The sequence below is a fragment of the Glarea lozoyensis genome, assembly GCF_000409485.1.
Source record: "Glarea lozoyensis ATCC 20868 chromosome Unknown GLAREA16, whole genome shotgun sequence".
NCBI classification, from domain to species: domain Eukaryota; kingdom Fungi; phylum Ascomycota; class Leotiomycetes; order Helotiales; family Helotiaceae; genus Glarea; species Glarea lozoyensis.
The window spans coordinates 1,310,540-1,334,839 of NW_007360990.1; the positions used below are offsets into that span (position 1 = coordinate 1,310,540).

General features: G+C 47.1%; 6 protein-coding genes across 6 annotated transcripts; 4 read left to right on the forward strand and 2 right to left on the reverse strand.

Annotated features, from left to right (window-relative positions):
• Nucleotides 1-229: 229 nt before the first annotated feature.
• On the reverse strand, nt 230-1,876 carry GLAREA_07697 (HMG-box; the record flags this gene model as incomplete). Its single annotated transcript, XM_008082384.1, has 2 exons — nt 230-1,585; nt 1,637-1,876. 2 exons carry the CDS (start codon nt 1,874-1,876, stop codon nt 230-232), a joined length of 1,596 nt encoding a protein of 531 aa, XP_008080575.1.
• A 3,119-nt stretch (nt 1,877-4,995) lies between these two features.
• On the reverse strand, nt 4,996-7,810 carry GLAREA_07698 (FYVE/PHD zinc finger; the record flags this gene model as incomplete). The annotated part of the gene is made up of 5 exons (XM_008082385.1): nt 4,996-7,104; nt 7,157-7,255; nt 7,311-7,428; nt 7,475-7,569; nt 7,631-7,810. The coding sequence occupies 5 exons, from the start codon at nt 7,808-7,810 to the stop codon at nt 4,996-4,998; spliced, it is 2,601 nt and encodes an 866-aa protein (XP_008080576.1).
• Nucleotides 7,811-9,003: 1,193 nt separating this feature from the next.
• GLAREA_07699 (Voltage-gated potassium channel) lies at nt 9,004-15,719 on the forward strand (the record flags this gene model as incomplete). The annotated part of the gene is made up of 4 exons (XM_008082386.1): nt 9,004-13,185; nt 13,237-15,005; nt 15,056-15,145; nt 15,194-15,719. The coding sequence occupies 4 exons, from the start codon at nt 9,004-9,006 to the stop codon at nt 15,717-15,719; spliced, it is 6,567 nt and encodes a 2,188-aa protein (XP_008080577.1).
• Nucleotides 15,720-16,809: 1,090 nt separating this feature from the next.
• Nucleotides 16,810-18,422, forward strand: GLAREA_07700 (uncharacterized protein; the record flags this gene model as incomplete). Its single annotated transcript, XM_008082387.1, has 4 exons — nt 16,810-17,234; nt 17,293-17,956; nt 18,014-18,299; nt 18,367-18,422. The coding sequence occupies 4 exons, from the start codon at nt 16,810-16,812 to the stop codon at nt 18,420-18,422; spliced, it is 1,431 nt and encodes a 476-aa protein (XP_008080578.1).
• A 2,676-nt stretch (nt 18,423-21,098) lies between these two features.
• Nucleotides 21,099-21,374, forward strand: GLAREA_07701 (uncharacterized protein; the record flags this gene model as incomplete). Its single annotated transcript, XM_008082388.1, has 1 exon — nt 21,099-21,374. The coding sequence occupies one exon, from the start codon at nt 21,099-21,101 to the stop codon at nt 21,372-21,374; it is 276 nt and encodes a 91-aa protein (XP_008080579.1).
• Nucleotides 21,375-21,968: 594 nt separating this feature from the next.
• Nucleotides 21,969-23,985, forward strand: GLAREA_07702 (uncharacterized protein; the record flags this gene model as incomplete). Its single annotated transcript, XM_008082389.1, has 4 exons — nt 21,969-22,090; nt 22,372-22,446; nt 22,539-23,550; nt 23,596-23,985. 4 exons carry the CDS (start codon nt 21,969-21,971, stop codon nt 23,983-23,985), a joined length of 1,599 nt encoding a protein of 532 aa, XP_008080580.1.
• Nucleotides 23,986-24,300: the final 315 nt, after the last annotated feature.

A 24,300-nucleotide genomic window follows, 5' to 3' on the forward strand; every position in this document is an offset into this window, starting at 1 on the left:
GTTTCGAAAATATTGTAAGGGGGTAAACTTTGATAAATACAGGGACAAACAACTATGCTATTTTGCAAAACTCCAAAAAGAGACTTTTCCGTCAAGTCTATCCAATACCGCGGCTGCCGATCATATTTACCAGTACATTATAAAGGCACGATCTTTGAGTATCAGAATAAGAAAACTCGATTTCAAATCATCAAAAAATCCGCCAAACTCCTCAGTCGATTTTGCAACATTATTCCCCATCCATCCACTTTTCGAACTCTGGACCAGCATCCATCGTCTCAACCTGCCAGCCCTCTTGGTGCCCTCGAAGCACACTTGCGTGTGGATCATGAAGAGGCATTCCTTCCTGGACGTGTTCTGCGTCTGCAAATGACATGGATGGGTCACTTAGGGATGGATCGATGCCGAACGGGCCAGCAAACTTCTCGCCGCCATATTGGGTGTCGCCAAAGAATACCCCTCGGTCATGAGCTCTATCTCCATGATTGTTATCATTGAAGAGGGTCTGACCATGTGAGATCAACGAGGGATCAATCTTGTGCTCTGTACCAGTCATAGGCGGACCCTGATATTGGTAGTGACCCATTATGTCGAAGTCTTGTCCTCCGGGCAGGCCAAGATAATTGTGCATTCCTGGAGTGGATTGTTTCGTGAGAATTATATCCTCAGCACCGTTGGGCGGGTAGTTTGGGTTCATCCTGATCGTCTGTTGATAGTACTCGCCACTCTGAGGATTGGGGTGGTATTGTTGTGGTGCCTGCTTGCCTGGATTGGTCGAATGATACGACGATGGATGATATCCAACATAGTTTGGATCCATTGAGCTCTCTCTCGACGAGTACTGGTATGCGGATCTCGTGGTTGGATATGCCACTGGGCCCATGGGGCTGCTAGGAAGTGGGCGCTGCTTCTTGTGTCGTCTGTTTGACCCATGCCCTTGCCAATCATAGTCATCTAATTCCGAATCTTCAGTCATCAGCTCCTCAGTCATCTTTCGCTTCCCTCCCTTTGCTTGTCCTGGTTTCGTCGGAGAGAACTTGTAACCCGGATGAGCATTCTGATGATTGATTCTCTCAATACGTGCCCATTCGTTGAACTGTTCTCGAACCTCATCTGGTTCCAATGGCCAACTCTCACCACATATCTGGGAGATGATTTGATGATTGTTCTCGAGACACCAGGCATTGGCTCTTTTTTGGTAACATTTGCGATACAGCATGAACGAGTTCATTGGTCTCTTAACCTTGGCTGGTACCTTTCCTTCGTCGACTTCTTTGCGGCGAACTTCGGCAGACCGATTCACATAAGCTTCAATGTCTACGGCCTCCAGGGTGAAGTCCTTTGTCAGCTCCGTGAGAGGTCTGTCCATCTTCGATGTTCTTTCTCCCTTTGCCTTTTCCTTCTTCACTTTCTTAGGCTTGGGCGACTTCTCGGCTCTCGATCGTTCTTCGAGCTTGGGTCTGAGTTGCTGGCCTCGGTGTATGGAAAGACCGCTTCTGGTATGTAGCACGTCAGGGGTTGGAGGAGACGACGCTGGTGTGCTGTATTGATCGTATGTTCCTGAGAAATTGGGGCTGTAATTTTCCTGTATACTTTCATTAGACACATTCAGACCAGACACCATAGCATCACTTACGTATTGCAGTCCAAGATTTGGACTGTGATATTGTTGTTGATATTGGTATCTAGGCGGCTGAGACGGACCTCTTGACATTCGTCCATTGTCGTGCGATGGTGCGGGGGAGCCATAGTTGGAGCGAAGGTGCGCGCTATTCTCTTCTTGTGGATATGGTGAACCCGAATTGTGTTGAAGAAGATGGTGAAGGTTGTGCTGGAGGAGCTCGCCGCCATTTGAAGGCGCAGGTGAAGGTGGCATTTTGTTTTGTTGTGCTTTGCGACGAATTTGCAATGCTGCGATCGTGTGACTTCGTTGAGTATTCAAGGTTTCGCGTTCTTATCTCTGAATTTGTTTTTTTATGAATGTTACTGTCCCCCCTTTTTAGACGCTGGCTCGATTCAGTCCGTGGAGTAGGATGATAGGCGAATGATCTGAAATACTGATCAAGTCTGTCCGGCAGATGTGTACTTATGACTGAAGCTACAAGTGTTGTTCAAGCTTTCGATCGTGTCTTATGGATCAATACTGGATTGTCTTCCAAGAAAAGCTTTGATGAACAAGTAAAACTGTTGATACCCGATGAAAGAACAAATGTTGTTCTAGAAAGATGTTCTAGCGAAGTTCTTTGGCAGGACAGAAGTTGATCTGTTATGACTGTTAATAACTTTTTTGTCTGAGGGATGAATCAAGCGGGCGCAAGTTTGTCTTTTCTTTTGAATCGTGCAGTGACTGAAAATGTTTGGAACGAACCTATTGCATGTATCCGTCTTGCAGTAATCTGCCTCCTACCCAGCAGGACAAGTGTTCTGGAACTGCAGCGTCAAGCAGCTGAGATGCTAGGTTCCAGTTCTATCCCGTACCCCTGAAATTTTATGCAGCTTGAAGATGCTCTGAAGCTTGGGCGGTCTAAGTGTATCCTCTTTGTCGGCGATGCATCAACACTCTGTTAGATACAGCCAGTATTGCAGATCAGAAAGAAAGCTGCAAAGCAAGGTGTTGAGTTGAGTCTTTGTTTTGAAACTAAGAGGGAAGAAAGAGAACTTAGAGAACTCTTTCCAACAGGTCTTTATGTATTTGGGCAGTTGGGTGCTCACAAAGAATAATGGACGGATTAGGTCATTTTGATGGAAATACAGATTCTGCTTTCGGCCAACCACCGCGCCCGTACAGTGAAATATCTACACACCCAACACAGCACAACAAAATCCTCGATGAGCCTCTGGAAGCCACATTGAACCGACCCTTTGAAGAATATCCTACCATCCAATAGATATCTTGCGATGTTGGATAATCATTGTGCTCCCTTGAGTTTTAAGCCCAGACCCACGCCTCATGACCAAAAACACGAAAACACCTATAACTGCCAGTATCCAGGACGCAATCTTCTTGCCAAACGAAATCGATCCCTACTCGAATTTCAGGCGAGAGACATTCAGATAGTGCCTCCTATCAACGCGCCAAAGAAATGGGTGTACAAACAGCGCGGCTCGTCGTTCGTCTGAAAACCGGTAGCCCATCCCAGCGCAAGCCATCTGCCTCCACCAGTTCATGCGAGTTCGCAGCCCATCAGCACCCGACCGACGCTCTACCAAACTTCCCTTCTTCGCCCTAGTCGTTCTAGGAGGAATGCCCATGGTTGCCACGCTAGCGGCGTTCGCGACTCGCGTCAAAGGAAGCTCTGGAATGTACGCCTTCCCCCTTTCAGAGCCGCGGGCAAGCGCAAGCGGTTTGCTCCCTTATTTGCAGCACGCAGGTACGGAAATCGCCGGCGTGAGATCTGTGAATTGGCAAGTGGTGACTGTTTTGGAGGGCGTGAGTGCATGCATTATTTTCTGTATGCTGAGGCGGTTGGTAGGTGTGCGAGGAACGCATACCCAACGACGCTCGCGCGGGAACTTGCATGTAGACGCGTGGCTGCATAGGTCTTAGGATACGGCTCTTTTCGTTAGAGACATGGTCGCCGTCTCCGTAGATGGGCCGCGCACCGTTGGCGTGATGGGCACGTTTGGACTGCGTGGTCGGGTGGATGGGTTTGTATGAGGGAAAGTCAAGACGGACGTGTCATTTCCTCACTGACTATGGTCGTAATCTTACGGAGGATCCTCCGGCCTATGCTTTTGTTGATGGAAAGTGGTGGTTACAAGCAGCACTTCTGGAGCAGTGGCTTCGAGGAGTTCTGGAATTCATGATTCATAAACACAGAAGTTCCCAACATCTGCGAATGGTCTTCTACGCCTTCTATAGTATATCAATATCAGCATCAATAATTCGGCTGAGAACCTACGCGCAGCAGTGCCGCCAAAAGAAAAACATGCACTTACTTCACTTCTCAATCCAATGCGCTTGTGGGGATATCCAAAACAACCACATCTGGATCCGTATAACGCTTCCTCATCCTGCAATCTTTGAAGTTCCAACCCTGTTCTAGCATAGTATGCCGATTTCTCCCTCAGGGAGAATTCCCGCGAACCGCACAAACCTTCCACCTCCGACCTCAAGCAGCTTAATAACCTGAGAGAACCTTCAACGTTCCCATAAGAACTCAGCAAACACAATGATCATTCCCAAGCCAGACCTGACATACGAAATCAACTGATGCTCCAACCATCAGCTTCCCCAGAAACTTGATTCACAACCCGTCTACGCCGCATCAAATTAGACTCCTATAAATTCCCATGATAATACTTATGTCAATCACACCGCAGTCGTAGAGTGCAAGTGATTATGAGGATAAGCAATACATCTGATTACGACGATAAGCTCCTGTTTACGAGTTTGGTGTCGCCTGCGTCGTATAATCTTGTGTTACCTGTTACACCTTCCGACTGTCGCGGTTGAAATGCCGAGGGAAGGGGGTACGGTACTGTACATGTTTATGGTGCTTCGAGTGTACTAGGCAATGATCATGGTCGCACCCAAGGAGATGTAGGACAGCCTTATCGTCAGTCGAGGTTCACAACCTTACACCAAAACGTCATCAAAACAATTTCCAAAAAAAAATTGACATCTCTTTCTATTGATTCATTTAATAATGGTACATATATCTCATTCTCATTATCTGTTTCGTTCCCAGGTCTAATCGCTCCATTCGCTATAAATTATGTTATGCTTAATCGGTTTGTATGCACGCGTCCCGTGTATTCTGTGTGAAGATCGTCCAAGAGACAAATCCAAATACCTGTCACAAATCCCATATGCGCCGTTTGATGTTCAAAAGTCTGCCGCACAGACAGTGACGTCCATGGAAGTGCAAATCTACGTTAGAGATTCCGTGTCCGTGGTGGTTGTTTGAAAGTGGTGGCTACTCTCGTGGTGGCAGTATACCAAGAAGAGGGAAAGCGCCGTGTGCTTTGCTATTTAATACAAATGATTGGATTTTAATACGTTGGCGCTGGAGAAGAAGCCTGTCCATTAGGACGATTCCTTTCTGGGTCAGATACCTTCACTGGAGGAGTGAGGATCTGCTTCTGGAAGTTAGGTGATAGCGTGGCCACTGGTGGTAAAATCGAAGGTGTGTGGGATCCGAAACTCGAAGAGAATGACCGCGGTGGAGAGTGCTTTGTAGGCGATAATCCGCTGGCAGCAGAGGGAAGCGCCGAAGATTGATCCTCGATTTGGTTCTGAGAAGACTGCCCTTGATTCGCAGGAGTCGCCATTGTCTGGAGTGGCGATGATCCCGCTGGTTTCCAGACATGCATATTCGGCGCAGAGCTCTGAGGTTTGTTGCTCAATGGCGTTTCCGTATGTGACTTTGTCTTCGCGGCCGGAGTGAGCACAGGGCCACCCGCGAAAGGTGATGAAGCACCGAACACGCGGCTGTCTTGGTTGCTATCGCTTGATATTGACCTGGAGCCATTCAAGGCCATGGTAGCTAGAGGGGGTGATCCTGAAGTCTTCCGTGATGGGGAAGAGTTTGGGTTTGCTACACTCTTGTTATGATTCATGCCATTTCCGTTCATGAATGTGTAAACTGCCGGTTGATTAGGCGGCGGCAAATTTGTTGGACTATTTGGGTGTGGAGAAGAAAAGGCATGAGCGCTTGATGGTCTGATAGCACTGAAGGGTTGCTGCGTTTTACTGTTTGGAGATGAAGATCCAAGTTGCCTAGTGAAAAGCGGTCCTTGATTAAGACGAGAAGTGTGGTTGGGAGGTAGGATCGGACTACTCTGGGGTTGCCGCCGAGGTGAACTGAGGCTGGTATCTTGTTGAGAGCGTGGAGTCTGGGCTATAGAGGTATCATGAGATTGTCGTCCTTGTGGTGAAAGAGCAGATCCAGGTTGCCATGTGGCAAGCTTTGGAGCCGTTTGTAGAGACTTGACTGGTGAGCTATGTGTGCCGTTGGATGTACTTGGTGGAAAGCTTATATTTCCATTAAGTTTTGCTGGGAGGACGACAGAGACATTGTCGCTAAAGCTATCCTTGGCTGCAGGAGAAGAAGAAGATCCCGGACGACCCAGTTTAAGCATAATAGGCGGGCGGTTCTTGGCTCGTTCAGCATCCTCTGCTCTCCGTTGGCAAGTCTTGCATATGAAAGAGAAATCATCTCTCTCAGCCTCCTTCTGGCTTACTCCAACGCATTTACTGTGTTGCCAAATGTTGCACTTGTCACATGCAATACTGTGCGTGCCATCGTCGATTTGACCGTATGCACCACAAATGCAGTCAAATATCCAATCTTCTTCCTCCGCAAGCTCCTCAAGTGCTTGCTTCTTCTTCTCGATTTCGGCTTTGAGATGACGCTCTGACAGGCGTCCGGCGCCAGCATCAATCTTTTTACTATCCTCAGATAGATTGGCAAGTTCCTCTTCGTGTAAAATTCGTCTGGCCTCTCTCTCCTTCAAGCGCTGCTCACGAGTTACCATTCGGGATTCACGTTCTTTCTCCAGCTTTAGCCATTTCTCTTGCTCTTTCTTCGCCATAGACAACTCCGCCAGCCTTTTGCGTTCTGCTTCCCGCGTTTCCTCTTCATGCTTTTGCATTTCCATCTTTCCTGCTATTCTACTCGACCTCTTTGCGGTGGCAAGCTTTTCAAGATTTTGTAATTCGCGCGCCTTTTGGGCTGCTTTGCGCTGGCGGGCTTCTTCCTGCTTCTCCAGGATGGGTAGCACATCCTCTGACAATCTCTTCCATAATATCTTTTCGTTCGGATCGCGGCTCTTCTCTATCGTGGCGAGGAATGAGGTATAATCCTGGTAAGATACAGCAATACATTCCCATTTCATCCCACCGAGACCGTCGTCCTCTTTGATCTCGCCCACGGTTTCTCCAACCATGCTTTCATCAGCGGCTTCGGTCTCACTCTCTACCGCCTCGGCGACCTTCCTCCGCTTGCTAGCCCGTTGTGCTGCTTTCGCTTTCTTGGAGTTCTTCTTCGGCTTAGGGGTCGGTGCTGGAGGTGGAGGAGGTTCGGTCTGGCGGTAGAGTCGGTTATCATCGAGTAAGATGTATGTGCGATCTTCTGAATCCCATCCAAAAGGCTCAATCCGCTGACATTCCATTGTTAGCATAAAATAGCCCGGGATAAAAGTGTTGACAAACCCAGACTGCTTGTTCCGTATCCTTTTTCTCTTCCATCCTGTCGCGAATACGATCTGGATTGACCATTGTCCACTGAGTGAGTTGTTGTAACACTCGAATCTAGACGCAGGCAGGTTTTAGTAACCAATCAATGGTAGAATCTGCCACAGCATACCTTTGTAAATGTGTCGAAATCCAAGAACTTGGCCGGCTCTTCTTCAACTCCAAAGGGGTTGCGTTCAGGCGCCCTCGCAACATACTGTCGTCTTGTGTATTCATCGAAAATCTCGGGACTGGTTGCCGTTAGATAGATTCGAGAGATGGGGGATGTGAACGTACGTAAGTCCTTTGTGAGAAGAGACGAATTTAAGGAGCGCTAAACCAATATCCCGCAGAATCGTGGAGTGATGCGTGAGACATGCCATCTCCAGTTCCTATAGAAGGTCTTAGTATCATTCACAAAGCATTTGAGGTGCTCAGGCTATGATTTCGTACCTCTGTATCGAGATTCTCGTCAATCTTGACAGCCCTTCCGAATGTGAAGATGTATTGGGTCAGGGCCGCGAATTCCCACATGTTCCTTATGCGATCCAGCATCGTGATTTCCTTCGGCGGCTCTGGTGTAGGTTCGACGGCTTCCATCTCCTGCCGACCTCGCTTCCTCGACGATACCATGATTCGAGAGATATGAAAGTACTGATCGATGAGGTTGAACTTAAGTGAACGCGACAGGCTGCGGATGTTGCCCTGTTGTTGCAAGAGGAGCAAGTTGAGCTGAATAAATTTTTGCAAGAAGATAAGTAGCTACGACGTGCTGTAGCTACGGAAAGGGGCCCTCGGTCGCGGTGTGGTGTTTGTGGAGTTGTGTTTGGCGTCAGAGGAGGTCAAAATTATATCTTGACATGGTCGAACGCGATCGACCACTAACGCGCGATGCGGAAAGTTGACGCGACACGTGACCTTTCATCAGCCACAGGGGATTCCCAAAGCGGGCGGCATCCATCATGGATGGGCTGGACTGGTGGGGGAAGTACCTAGGTAAATGAGAATTATATCTAAGCCATAACCTGGAACTAGTTAAGTAATATGTAAGTGAAGACTACATCTGGTTCAACTTCTTGTGATTTCGACTAATTAAAAAGGGCCAGTCAAATTATCTTTCCCACATACTGTACCGTAAACTGCTCGCATCAGTACGAGTACGGCCCTATCTCAGTCCCGGACCAGGGTGCGTTGGTGTGTTCCATTTCATGTTTCCATATGCGTTGGATTTCCTACCTACTGTCAGGCACACGATATTGCACCAACTGAACGTTCCCAATTGACCCATTTTAAGTTTTGTATAACCTCCACGATCCTCCACATGTCGCAAAAGCACACGGCTGTCGTGACCAGATAATTGAACTGCCAAACCACTGACAGCGCCACATCCCGAAATAGCCTCCCCCTCCAGAATTGCGAATCCCCTGTTTTTAGAGCAATCCGAGCTTGAGCCTGCCGATACACGAACACCGACCTGCAGCGCAGCGCTACTCGACCCCTGCTTAGCCGTTTGCTGCGCATCTCACTCTTTCTCTGTTTGCTCCGCGTCGACGTTACAGAATTTCGAACAATCCAACGAGAAATCACGAAGAAATTTGACCACGCCGTACGGATAGGGAAAAAAAGGAAATTCGACAATAGCTCGCTGAAAACTCGTTCCAAACTCGCTCGTTTGATATGATGGCCGCTACCTAACCAAAACACTCGCTCTTTGCGCGCAAGAACCATACGATTGAACGCACATAATATCTACCAACACGATTGTACACGTCGAAGCAGGGTACTACACTGTTTAGAGGGCCTTCGGGTCATTGGCGTATGCCAAAATGCCTCCCCCGAATCCGCAGGACCGTTCGAATCCGTCCTCCCCACCCATTCCCCTGGTTGACCTGGGCTATCCATCAGAATCCGGCGATCTAGGAGATGGAAGGCGGCAACACACTCGCGGCAGAAGTCTTCTGGGGGGCGTATCGCGGCCAACAAGTGGTGGTTATGGAAATGGGCCCAGATACGAGATGATTGGGAATAACTCACCAAGTCCTCCGATGGGACGACCTCCCCAACGGCCATTGCAAGCTCCATCTTTATCCATCCAGCAAAGCAATTATGACGACCCAGGGACGCCAATATCACCGGTCGATCCTGGGGCATTTCAGAGCGCGATGGGGTTTGCTGGGTTGCTGGTACCGGATATCAGTGTATCGCAGCCTCCGCCAATGTCGAGAACACAATCCCCATTCGGCCCATATGGTTCAGGAGATTATGATGGGATTTCTCCATATGGCGGAGACTCTGGAGACGATTTGGCGTATCAGGGCACTAGCTACTTTGAGGGACCAACAGATACGGATAGCATACCTCTGACAGACACAAGTCACCTCCAACCTATAGACGGATCCGAGGCATACAACTCGAGAGGGCAGCGGCACGATAGATCTGGAAGCTGGGATGATGTCAATATCAACGCTTCGGACTCCTCCAGGAGAAGGAGGAGTACAAGAAACAGACTTGGGGATAATCTTTCTTCAGCAGAACAAGGACACTCTCCCAGTAGTGGCCGTTCGCGGGCACATAGTTATGGAAATGCTCTTACGCCAGATGGTCGACATCGATCTAGATCACCCTCGACGACATCAGGCGCTTTTTTGCGAGCTGGGTCTATAGTCAGAGCGATGTCACAGCGTGTTGTGAACATCAGTGGTGAGGCCGAATTTATCGAGGCCAGCGCTCGCCGCGCAACAACCAGAATCTCTAGACAACCCAGTCTATCGACGATGGCAAGTTTGAGTGACGAAGAAGAAATTCGATTCCAACCCAAACACAAAAAAGACCCGCTTGCAGCTGGACCTAACCCGCAGGTCAATTTACCGACAGCACCTGTTGAAAAAGCAATGAAGTTTTTCGGGAAGGGCCAGCCAGAACCTTCATTTGACGAGGAGACTGAGAAGCCTCCAAACCCTTTGCGGGGTAAATCTCTAGGCATATTTTCTCAGGATAGTAAAATCAGAACATGGCTTTGCGATGTGCTGGTATATCCACTTACAGAACCGGTCATTCTCATCCTCATCATGGTTCAGACCGTGTTGCTTGCTGTCGAGTCATCCAGAGATGTATTTACACATCCACGTCCACCAGGCTGGGGCAGCACAGCGAATGATTACGCCATTCTTGCTTTGTTTATAGTCTTCACGTTTGAACTCGTTGCTCGTATCATAGTATCTGGGCTCATAATCAATGCTCCGGAATACAGCGCCACAAGAAAAAAAGGAGGAATCAAAGCGATCATCGCTGATCGCTACCGTACAATATTCAAACCGGAAAGGCACAACTCGCAAAGAGGACCCCGTCCAAATCCTCTTCTTAGCGCACAGACTGTCGTGCGCTCATTTACCGCCATTCAGGGAGATAAAGTGAAGACTGTCGAACAAGCTCAGCGACTTCAATTAGCAAGACGTGCGTTCCTGAGGCATGGTTTCAACAGGCTTGACTTCGTAGCTGTATTTGCTTTTTGGGTAGCTTTCGTCCTTGGTATTACAAGAGTCGAATCTGATCGGCATTTCTACGTTTTTCGGATGTTGAGTTGTCTGCGAATTCTTCGACTCCTAGCTTTGACGCACGGTACTGCAATCATTCTTCGAAGCTTGAAAAAAGCAGCACCATTACTTGTGAACGTGTCTTTTCTTATCGGATTCTTCTGGCTTCTATTCGCGATCATTGGTGTACAGAGCTTCAAATCTAGCTTTGATCGCCAATGTGTATGGGTAGACTCAACGGACCCGACCAACAGTACTGGTAGCGCCTGGGTAAATTCTGGTCAATTTTGTGGAGGCCAGTTTACGTTGGACGGACTCCATGAGACTTGGAAACATGGCCCTATGATCAATACAGCTGCTAAGGATCTCATATCATCAAACAACAGTATCAAGGGCTACCTGTGTCCAGCGGGGTCATATTGTCTAGAGCTGCCGCACGAATTGCTTCCTTTCAATGGGACCGTTAGCTTTGATAATATATTTCAGTCCCTGGAATTGGTTTTTGTGGTCATGACTGCGAATACCTTTACTGACCTGATGTATTACACTATGGACTCAGACTACTTGGCTGCAGCTCTATTCTTTGCCGGTGGAATTATGATCATGATGCTGTGGCTTCTCAATTTGCTCATTGCTGTCATCACATCATCTTTTCAAGTTATAAGAGAAGAGGGAAAGGCGAGCGCATTCGCAGCTCATGTGAAGAACATGTTGCCGACACATGATCCAGAAGCTCCTCCACGCCTCGGATCCCTCAAAAGGCTTTACGACAAGACGTATTGGTTCTGGATTGTTTGTATCACTTACGACTTGGTGTGCCAAGCTGCACAGAGCGCTACCATGTCTCCAACTCGAAAGGCATTTATTGGCAACTCGGAGATAGTGGTTACCTTTATACTGTTCATCGAGATAATAATTCGTTTTGCCGTTGACTGGCGAGGCTTTACTCGAAACAAAAAAAATTGGTTCGATCTTGGAATAGCGGTGATTACAATGGTCATTCTGATTCCTCCTATCCGGAACTCGGGGCAGCCATACGCTTGGCTGACCGTTTTTCAATTGATCAGAGTCTACCGCGTAATTATCGCTGTACCCGTCACTCGAGATCTCATTACTCTCGTTTTGGGTAACGCGAGCGGTATTGCTAACCTGATGCTCTTTGTGTTTCTGATTACGTTCCTCCTTTCGATCTTCGCCGTGCAACTTCTACGAGGGGAATTACCTTCGCAACTGGATGGAGACGACGTCCAAGCCACTTTTTCTACAATATACAACGCCTTCCTGGGCATGTATCAGGTGCTGTCTAGTGAAAACTGGACCTCTATACTCTATAACGTCACTGGTGTGGGAAGGTCCCGAGATTCCGCCTGGATCGGAGCCGCATTCTTTATTGGATGGTTCATTCTTGCAAATTTCATCTTGGTGAATATGTTCATAGCAGTCATCCAAGAGAATTTTGATGTTTCAGAGGACGAGAAACGTATGTACCAAGTGAAAGCTTTCTTGAATAGGAAGGAGTTAGGTGGCGGGACCAGTAACCTATCTCTCTCTGCCATTTTCCGTTTCGGCAAGGCGAGATCGACAAAAGACCCTTTAGATTATGGTCCAGCTACTATGGAAATGCTTCTCAAGGACGCTGTTGTCAAAGACTTTCTTGATGATGAAATTCGGGCTGCTGAACAGACGACTCCAGCCCTGAATACCCAACCAACAGAGCCGGTTATAATCACTCCAGGTTTGATTACCCGACTGCGCGCAAGGTTTAAGAGAGGGATATTCAATAGTGAACCAAATCCGTTCTATTCAAACATCGAGTTCTCTACCCGAACCGACGAGACCACGGATGCCAGAACATTGGCGAAAGAAGCTGTATCTGCGACATCTCAACGCAAGAAAGCACAGCGAGAATATTTAGCTCGGCATCCCACGTACAACAACGTTCTGTTCATACTCGCCCCCACAAATCCGATCCGTCGTTTCTGTCAGAGAATCGTTGGTCCAGGACGAGGAATGGAAAGGTTCGATGGCGTCGAACCCAACAGGGCGGTTTGGTATGCATTTTCAGCATTCATCTATGCTGCAATAGTAGCGATGGTTCTTCTCGCTTGTGTGACCACTCCGCTATATCAAAAAGAGTATTTCGATCAGCACAGGTTCAGCGTGCAGAACTGGTTCGTGTGGGTCGACATGTCGTTTGCTATCGTATTCTCGGTGGAAGCACTGATCAAAATTATCGCGGATGGCCTGTTCTTTACGCCCAACGCCTATTTCAGAAGCTCGTGGGGGATGATCGATGGTATTGTGCTTATAACTTTCTGGATCAATGTCATAACCTCGCTCATGGACGATGGTGAGGTATCAAGAGCTGTTGGGGCGTTTAAAGCATTGCGCGCTCTAAGATTACTCAACGTCAGTGACAGTGCTAGGGAGACCTTTCACTCACTGATTGTCGTTGGAGGCGCCAAATTCTTCTCCGTAAGTTTCCACGCGTATTTTTGTTAATGCCATGACTAATGTCTAGCACAGGCTGCTTTCGTCACTTTCTCCCTTTTGATTCCATTCGCCATATACGGCGTGAACCTTTTCAGCGGCCAGCTTGTCGCGTGCAACGACAATGGTAGTGGTATCACGCAAGTAGCTGACTGCTTCGGCGAATATGGGTCAACGCCTTTCAGCGGTAATTGGCCAATGATTGCACCTCGAGTTGCATCTAATAACTGGTTCGACTTTGATGACTTCCCGAGCTCCCTCTTCATACTCTTCCAGATCGTCTCTCAAGAGGGCTGGGTTGACGTTATGTGGTCAGCGGAGAGCATTGTTGGTCGAGGATTACAGCCAATAATTCTCCATTCCCAGGGTAACGCCGTCTTTTTTGTCATTTTCAATCTGCTCGCCACAGTCTTCGTACTTACCCTGTTTATTTCCGTCTTTATGCGAAATTACACGGAACAGACTGGAGTTGCTTTCTTGACCGCGGATCAAAGATCATGGCTGGAGTTGCGCAAGCTTCTCAAACAAGTGTCACCGTCCAAACGACCTTCCAGCACGCTTGGTAGAGGCTGGAAAGACTGGTGTTATAAACGAGCTGTGCGTAAACATGGAAAATGGCAAAGAGCCATGACGTTGGTTCTTGTCTTCCACCTTATTTTGCTACTGATCGAATATTACCCCGAACCCCGACCATGGGACAGAGCCAGGAACTACATATTCCTCGTCTTCACAGTCTTTTACATGTCCAACATCGTCGTGCGCATTGTCGGACTCAGTTGGTCTAGATTCAGACGTAGCTCATGGGATGTGTTCTCGATATTTGCAATTACGGGGACGCTGGTATCAACAATCATACTGGAAGCGGACGGAGACCAGAGGCAGATTTACGTTCAACTTCATAAATTGTTCCTTGTGTCTGTTGTTCTACTTTTGATCCCGCGTAATGACGCTCTGGATCAACTCTTCAAAACTGCAGCTGCGAGTTTGACTAATATTGGAAACCTACTTGCCACATGGTTTGTCTTCTTCATTGTCTTCGCCATTGCCATGACTCAGACGTTTGGTCTCACAAGATTTGGGCCAGAAGAAAGCGGCAATCTCAATTTCCGTAGCGTACCGAAAGCCCTTATCCTCCTGTTTAGGATGTCTGCCGGCGAAGGCTGGAACCAAATAATGGAAGACTTTGCGGGGATAGAACCACCGCTCTGCAATAGAAATGAAAGCTTCTTCCAGAGTGACTGCGGGAGTGCTAATTGGGCCAGAGCACTGTTCATCTCCTGGAACATTCTGAGCATGTACATCTTTACGAGTCTGTTCGTTTCTCTTATCTACGAGAGTTTCAGTTACGTATATCAACATTCCAGCGGTCTTGGTAAAGTCAGTCGAGAAGAGATTCGACGATTCAAACAAGCATGGGCCACACTTGACCCCGAAGGAACAGGTTATATCACCAAAGAGCAATTTCCCCGGCTGCTAGGTGAACTCTCGGGCGTGTTCGAGATGCGTATTTATAGCCACGAAAATTCTGTTAGAGGTATCCTCGAAGATATTCAGGCACAGGGAACTTCCGGGCGAATCTCTGCTTTGGCAACCGGAGGTGGTAGTTCGAGCGGAGTCAACCTAAAGTTGCTCAATAAACGCCTTGCTCAAATAGATCCAGAGGAAGTCCGACGAGCAAGACAGCGCTATAATTTGTTCTTTGAGGAAGTCATGGTATCTGCAGACGTCGACCGTGGTATCTCATTTACCACAGTTCTTATGATCTTAGCGCATTACAACGTCATCAGTGATAACAAAAGCTTGAAGTAAGTCTTGGAAAACGCTGCACATCAACCTTACTGACAGTTCTTTTTAGATTAGAAGAGTTTCTGCGCCGACGAGCTCGCCTTCAAAGAGTCGAGGAAGAAATCCGCAGGCGGATTGTTCTGGGTTTCTTCGATACTATGTAAGAAGAGCGCAGAGCATATGTAAGAGATTCGCTAACACAACTTAGGTACTGGTCTAGAAGATTCAGAAAGCATCTTGAGAAAAAGAGATCAGGGCGGATGACCGCCGTCCCTAATCTCGGCCCAGAGATTTATGTTGACGACGATGAAGAAATAGCGAATCGAGCAAAAGCCAAGGCCAGTGCTAGAGCGTCAGAACGGCTGTCTCCCCATGATGGTGCACTTGATGCTCGCAGTTCTTTTATTGCTCACGGGTTGGATGGGGCGCAAAGGCATCGTCATGCCGAGTCATCCTCCAGTCTCGGGCCGTTTGGTACGTTTGGTGGCCCATTATCGCCCAGAAGTCCTCAAAGATCACCCAAATTATCACCACATCGTCCTACAAATTCCGATTTCAGCTTCGAAGCTGATCAACAACTCTCTGCGCCCAATTCGGCGAACGGTAGCCGACGCGGCAGCGAAGTCAGTGCTGAGAATGTGCTTCAAGTTCTCGACAACTCGGCTTGGGGGGAGAGTATCAGGCGCAGTTTTACTGTGAGACGACCAGAGCAGCACCGACGAGAAGGTCCCTGAGGACAGGACAACAGAACTATACCAAAAAAAACTAATATTTCAAAACTAAGCCTTTTGAGCTTAGGATAAATTACGATCGATCTTCGTTCGTGCGTTCGAAAATACAGACAGCGCCGATTCGAGAGCAGTATAGACGGTGGAGAAAAGCACCCGCGATTAATACCCTTGCGGGATTCTATCATTTGGTTTGGTCTGGCGTTTACGATCATTCTTTCACGGCCATCATGATGATTTTTACATTTTTTGTTTTGTTTCAATTATGGATAGAATTCAAGGTTGTACATAGCGTGCATTCTTGTATATTGGGATGCTCGCATATTTTTGTACATTGGAGCAGAATAGGCGCGGGATGAGGGCAGATAGATGGATAGGAGGCTGGACATAATTTTTTTCTGGATTACACATTTTTTTTCTTTTCTTTATTGTATGCATAGCCAGGGAGTTTTGCTGTGCCTTATCGAATGGGAAAGTTCGAGGTTGATACCATGGTGGGATGGAGGGGAATTGGAGGGATTGGTTGTAATAGAGAGATGGGTTGCTTGTTTGTATGAAATGATATAATAATGATAGGATCGAAATTTCTAGATTTCGGAAATCAAGAGCTTTACACGTCGTCTCTCTGTAATTTTAGAGGGGCTCAGATGGCTTTTACTTGAGTGGCTAGTTTTCCCAGGTAGTTGATTCGTTGCTTACTCGTGATCTGTGAAGTTTTGTTCCGTTCTTCGCGAAAGGCCATTTGCCCCCATGATTTCATGCAAGTTTAGTAGTAATTACAAACGCTATATATGAGCTCTCCTTTGACATCGAACAGAGAAGCAAACTTTAGATACGCGTCTTTGGCACTATGATTGCTTCTTCCTCTTGACTCAATATGGCATAGGAACCAAGTCGCGCACGTGAAGAGCTGAACAAGCTGCAGATAGTCACGTTTATAGCACAGCCCAGGCTGTCTGCAAGGCTCTATGCTATGACGAAGAAAATACCATAACCCTGGGCCACCTCGATCAACGAGACATCTTCACATTATTTTCCTCTCGATTTGGTCTCTTCGTCAATTCTAAATCGACGGCTACCGGGCCAAACCACTAATATGGATCCTCTCTCCATCATTGCCGGAATAGCAGGAATATCTCAAGCGGGAGCCTCATTATCAGTTGCCATCTTCCGTCTAATATCCGCTGCGAAAAGTGCACCAAAAGAAATTACAGATATCGCGAGAGGGGTGTCAGATCTCTCGATGATATTGCGAGAGCTTCGCCGCGTTTTAAAAGATGGGCGTCAGATTTATCGCCGAAAATTAATCAGGCGCGTTGGTGTCGCTATTAAACGCATCGGAAAAATTCATGATGAGATTGGGGAACTTCTCGAACTCGAGAGCGATTTCTCTCGGCTGAAATGGGCATTTAGACGTTCTAAAGCTACGCAGTTGCTATATCAGGTTGAGAGTCATAAGACTGGTGTGCATTTGATATTGCAAACGATGATACTGGCGAGTCAACTCAAGATGCATCGCAGGTTAGCTCTCTTTCCCGTATAATGATTTGGTCTTCAAATTGACACATTGCTCATTTAGTCAACACCAAGAGTCAAAGAAAGACGAGGACGACACCGATGAGACCAAACTTCTTCGACAGCAAGCGGAAAACCTTGTTCAAGTGTCTTATCAATCTTTACGTTCCCTAGTAATGACGGCCGAAAATGGGTTTCCGGAGGATTACTCCCCCGACGAAACTGATCCAGATGGAAACACAGCTGAAAATTCAAATGAAAGTCAAATCCAGCTGCACAAGGCCGGTCTTGAAGATACTGCAACATGGCTGTATGAGCTGGCGTTTTCTTCTATCAATGAAGTGGCCGCTACTGGAGATCAGGTCTCGAATCAAACGGAGGAGAAGAGCACCGACGGTGAAGATTGCGATATCTCACAAGCGCTTATACTCAACCTCCCTGGCCAGCAAGCCAAGCAGTTGTCTCAACCACTTCAAATATTACTCCGAACTCCTACCAAGCCTTGTTTGGCCCTCAACGAATTACTTGCTGAATGGACTACTTTGACAGAAGACGAAATTGAAGGTGTTGAAAGTTCGCGGAAAGAAGACAACGTTGAAGTCGATGACCAGGAGAACATTAAAGAAAACAATGGTCCGGACCAATTAAAAGACCTACCACTAATCCACTTCAAAGACGCTGTGGGTCGAAAATTCGTCTTTCCCTACGATCTTGCCAAAGATTGGGCTGTAAGTTAAAGTACTTCTTGTGGGTTCTAGAAAATGGCTAACATATTTCTCTTCAAGGGAGTGAAAGAATTAATTAAGCAGTGTTTTCTACACGTTGACATAATTGGACCTCACGTGATGGATGGCCATTATGACCTGATGTCAAGTGCCGGGTCCATTATCCTTCCACAAACTTGGGAGAGGTTAATAAGGCCTGGTGAAACGATAACGATGCAAATGTGGCCTATTCCAGAGCCTTCCACACCACGAAATACATTTTCTCCGAAAGGACTTGGATGGCCACCGCCTCCTAACCAAATTGTAATTGACAAGCCGGTAAAGTCTCCTCCATTTACAAACCCGGGTGGGATATCTCCCAATGTTTTATTCCCTTCGCTACCTGGGTCAACGCAAAAGCTGATCTGCGACAGAAAAAGCCAAAGGTGCGAAGCAATCAACCGAAAAGGTAAATAACAAAGAGACTTGACCAGTTGAGTCGAAAGGTTCAAGAGAGATTCAGCAACATGGAAGGAGTTACTTGGTGACCTCATTCAGTGAAGCTTCATGCAAGCAGAGTACAAGAGACAGGTATTAGAAAATTTTGTAAAAGCAACGTACAATTAGAGGTAATAGCTGTCTCTGAGAGGGTATCGACCTGGGTCAGAATATAAAGCCAGGTCTTCGTCAGCAACTAAACCTCGTTTACATACGCTCTAGAAATCCCAGTAACTTTATAGAGTAAAGTGTTGTAGCTATAAATGCAAGAGTGGTCTAGAATCCTGCTGCTCTAGGTACTATTGAAAGATGGCAGAGTAGTAGACAAGTTCTAAGCTAAGAGCATACTGATGCGAATCAACGGTACACTCCCCTCCTATAACGAACCTCGTTGGCATGCACCATAACGATAGATTTGATTCCAGTTCTGCAATCTACCTGCACCTACATGTCAAACTGTACATAAAATAATGTATACAGTGGGTTTCCTTGCAAAAGCGTCCTTTCAAGGTTCAAAAGAGGAGCTGCTCGCTCAGATCGCCCTACTACCAAGACAATCGAATTGTACAATATCCGGGACACGGTCTTCTCGATACATGATTGAATGTACACATAAACCCAAATGATTTTGAGGCACCTGAATGGTATTTAGAAGTAGAACCAATTTATTCTTTGAATACTATGTCGAAGACAGCTCTGATTGATACTGAGATACAGGTATCTGCCAAGCGGTGAAAATTACGGCAGACAGGCCTAGAACCAGACCCTTCTTCCATTATACAGGTAGAGTATATTGAAAGAACGGATTTTATAGAATGGCTTCCAGGGTAGCAATCAGATAATTCACCTTTCTTGTACAAAACAATACAATAAAAACACGAAAGATACCCAGATATTCGGAAATCGTCTTCTTGGCCAGATTGATTTAGTAGATCAATTTAGCCCCTCGTTTCTCGTATTCACGATCTGGAGTTAGATTTTCCGTGGCGGCCGTGCCGATGCATTCGTTCGTCAAGTTGAAACGGATCGCGGTAAAGTCGGCTTTACTCGCGTCACCTGTTCGCTTCGTCACGTTATGCCCCTTTTTACGTTATCTCAGCTCTCTCTTTTCGTACATTTGTGATCTTGTGAATGAAGCTTATGCAAGTTCCATATCAGCTGTTTTTTTACATTATCTATCCATCCTCTGGTGCAAACTTTATCGCCACGCCAACGATGCAGCATTTCTTGCCGTGATGTTGAAGATGTCCGTTCGATTCAAGGTCTGAGAGCTCAAAGTTGAGCTTAAGCGAGATCTTGGCGGATGTGTCAGATTTATTTTTCAGGGGGGGTTGTATGGGGGTATGTCCGTTTTTGGAGGGGTGAAACTTGTCACAGCTGTGGTGGGTTTGATCACGGGCGATCAGATTAATTGTGGTTTGTGGTTTGGGCTTTGATGTTTGGTGAATCAGGTGATGTTGGAACGGCAGGGACGCTGAGCTGGCTGTCGTCGTGGTTTGGGCTCTGGAGGGAGAGATCGAGACGTGTTCTTGAGGACGTAGGGTGTTTACGAATGAGGCTTTGGTGCTAGTCTTTAGTGTACGACCGGCTTTGTGGGTAGTGAGGTGGAAAAGGGGGAGTACGAGAGGTATTTTTGGAAATGTTCTAGAAGGTAGTTTGCATGATCTTTTGGAATTGAATTGATGCGAAGGATTATGTTGGTGATACTCAATACTCGTACTTCCTGGTAATATGGTACTCGTACCTGGAATCTTCGAAGAAGAGACCGAAAAATCCATGGATTCGGGCTGAGGTTCGCCAAGCTGCAATGGAGGGGTCGTCGTCAGGGCTGCCAACGGCTGACGTACAGTAGTCACACCACTAGCATTTTGGCCTTTTCAGCACGTCTGTAGCGTGTGATGTGCTGAAGAAACGGTAAGATGGCGTTGTGATACTGCAGTGGTCAAGTGTTGGTACCTGACTACTCCAGCACTAGCAACTTCTCCCCTGAGCAGAATCTCCCTCGCCTCGGTTCGCTCCCCTTGTCACAACTCCGGAACCGTATCCTCACCCCTTTGTAACATGATTCGCATTGACTTCCAGGCAAGGAATCACACTGTTGCAGCGCATTAACGTTTGTCCCTTCCAAAATTCAGCCTCTTGCCTGGATTCGGCTTTTATTGCATTCTCAGTGGGGGAAACAATGTTGTCAATCCACGCATGCCTCCCGGCCACGATGACCCTTCCCCCGGTCCAGGGCAGCTCACAAGTGACAAACCTCCCCTGTTAGACTCTGGTCGATCATCCACCTCTCCAAACCTGATCTCTTCCCGACCCCTGGCATCTGGTATCCTAGCGTGCGTCCCTTTGCCATCGAGGGCGTTGCTGGTCATTTAAATAGGTGAACACACGCAGTTTCCTCGGACGCTCCGACTCTTTCTCATCTTTCCTGTCTTCGACAAAAAGTCACTTGTGCAATCAATCTTTCTCTTGTTTCTATCCGAAACAAAATTAAAGTCTAGTACTATACAGACTCGTCACTCGTTCAGTGCTCAACAATAATCTACAAAGGCTGTGCCTATCAACAAGCATCACTCTTGCACCAACTACTATACAATTTTAATCACCACTTCTCTATATCTATATATACTTCTTCACCACCCTACTTTCACCTCAACCAACCGTCAACATGCGCACCACACGTTTCCAATCCCTCTCCTTCTCCAGCATCCGCACCTCTCTCTCATCCCGCCGAAGCAGATCCCCTTCAGACTCTTCAATGACCAGCACACGGGACTCATACTCCAGTTCTCCCATCTCAGAAATCAACGCCATCATGCACCGTCAGCCATCGATCGTCGACATGGAGGAAGAGAAGAAGACCTTCCCAACCGGTCTCGAGATCTTGGAACCAAGACCAATCGTGTACTGGGGCGGACTTGAGGAGCGAATGGGCTCCCTCTAGACGATGAAATTACGACGATGGGTTTTATTTTTTCACAATGGATGGATGATTTAGAGAGGGGTTTGGGAGATATACGCAGGCGATGTGTCGAATTATGAATGGCGTTACAATCTGCCTTGATGGGTATGAGTTATGGTATTTTACTGTCAATTGATGGGAGGGCTTATGAGTTTCTGGGTGATTGGGAGTCTTCTTTACAGACTTGCTTTTTGGATTTGGGAGGTTGAATCTTGCTATGCGAGATTCGGGATGTTTGAATTTGGGACGGATATCCTTGTAGCGATGTTGCTGCTTAAATACCACTTTTTCAACCTTGATCTGTGTTTGAATCTCTTTTTGAATTCAATGTGACTTGTTTGTCTAGGTGTTGGTGATATTCCAAGAGAGTTGAGGCTGACCCACATAAAGTCAAAAGCAAGCGGGTTGATTGGTGACAGTACTCTAGCCAAGTTCCTTGGCCTATTCCCAACATGAGAATCGCAGAGATACCTTTTTCATACCACGACTTAATTTACCTGCTCGACATGATATGGAGTGCTCATTGGCGGCCACAATGTTTCAATAGACGAACGTCCGTCTCCCATAATTCTCGATATGGAAGAACCTACCTGCTCCTCCCCCATCCCTTCTCCTTCCACGCCACCGACCGCCACGAATCCAGCCATAACTCATAATGATGGCATGACTCGATCTCAAGCCGCAAATCTTTACATCAGGTATGTTCTTTGAGAATATCCTCCGTCGATGATCAACCTATATCGTCCTTCTTTCTCCCTCTGCTACACCTCCGAGCTAGTTTGAAACAAACACGCGATGGGTTCAACGTTTGAAGACACCAACACATAAGATGCTTACGAGTAACTTACCAGTCACTTTTTAAGTACCTGGAACGTCAGATCATACGTAACTCTCTCATCCAGGCTCGCTAGTTGACAACCTGCTAATACATATATTAGGAATTTGCAGCGGTGAGTCTAAATTGAAGCTTACAGAATAGCCTTCCTAATTTAAGCTTTAAGATTATCTTTGCAGCATCGGCATTTCCTGATACCTTGGCCGCTTCGTCTACACGGTACGTCATACCTTATTCTGGTGCGGAATCCTGAAGGATCCAAATATGTAGGATTGAGTCAGTACATAACACGTGATACTAAAATCTCACAGAGGTATCATTCGGACCCTAGCCTCAATATGTCTTTCCTCGTCCATTGGGAGATGGGTTGACAAGTCTCCTCACCGGCTGAAAACGCTTTCATCTACGATTTCTATCAATAGGCTTTCGGTCATTGCGGCTTCGATATTATGGCTCTGCATCGCGGATCCGAGAGTTGGCGATACCAGCTCCTTCACGCCACCAATTCCTACATTTGGAAAATACGGAGCTTTTGCTCTGATTTTGGTTATGGAGATCTCGGAAACGTTGAGTGCACAAGGTAATATGCTGTCTATGGAACGAGACTTTGTGGTCACAGCAGCGGATCCAGATGGACATCCTTATGATTTGACGAATCTGAATGCTGTGATGAGACGGATTGACCTTACCTGCAAACTCATAGCTCCTTTAATAATCTCTGCAATTATCTCGGCTACAAGTGCTAAGATTGGAGTCCTTTTTGTTGGTGGTATGAGTTTGGCGAGTTGGGCAGTCGAGTTGTGGTGTGCGAAAAGAGTATGGGATATGAACGCCAAACTTCGAGTTTTGAAGATTACAAACCCCGATAACTCACGAGAACAAATTTATGTGACTCCAGTGAACAGGGTAGTCAGAGGTTTCTACCAATACACTCAAGACATCAAACAATACTTCGCATCACCAGTCTGGATCCCCTCATTCTCCCTTGCGTTACTCCATCTCTCCGCTCTCTCCTACGCCGCGACGTTCATCACCTTCCTCCTCAACTCCGGAATCTCATTACCCATCATCACGATTGCAAGAGCAGCTGGAAGTGTAGTTGAGATTAGCAGTACGCTCATAACTCCATACGGAGTAACACGTCTCGGAAAAGCAAGTCGACATGGTTATTTTCGAGGTCAACCTCTTGAGAATCAGGATTCTGAAACTACACTTCTCGAATCAAGGCAAGCGGAAAATTACATCCCGGATACGAAAGGAAATACGGAAGTTGGACTTGAGAGACTGGGACTTTGGGGGTTGACATTTCAATTCCTCAACCTCGTATATCCATCCTCATTCTCCTTCTACACCCACTAACCAGCCCAGCTCCCCGTCCTCCTCTCCATTTCCCTCCTCTCGTCCACCTCCGCCTCCCCCTCTTCGCTTAACTTGTTCCTCACATTCCTCACCCTCTTCCTCCCCCTCTCCCTCTCCCGCCTCGGTCTCTGGACCTACGATCTCACCACCACGCAACTCGTGCAAACGCTGCACCCCTCCACCTCCCTCTCCGCCTTTTCCGGTGCGGAGAATACGTTCATCGCTTTCTTTGAATTAACGCAACATGTATGCGGCATCATCTGGGCCAGACCTGAGGACTTTGTGTGGATTGCCAGTGTTGGGGTGGGTAGTGTGGGCGTGAGTGCGGTTTTGTATGCGGGATGGGTTAGGAGGGTGAGAGGGCATTTGGTGCATTGGAGGTGGGGGTGTAAGGGGTGAGATTTTGGTGATTATGGGTTTAGATGGGGTGAGACAGATCAGTGTACTAAACTAGATCTGTTGGGTAAGGTGGCTTACTAAAATCAACTTACCTTCTGCTTGAGTAACCACCAGGCAGTTTGAGCATTTGAGTGTTATCACCCACGTAAAGCTCAACAGATGATGGTACATTTGTGCCTACTGCCTAGCAGCCTGCAACCTTCAAGTTCAAGACGCCTACTACTTGTTTACTATAGTTCTCAACAATCATTTTAGGGTATAGTAAGATTATTAGTTACATAACGCTTTGAAGAAGAAACTGTAGAGAATTATATT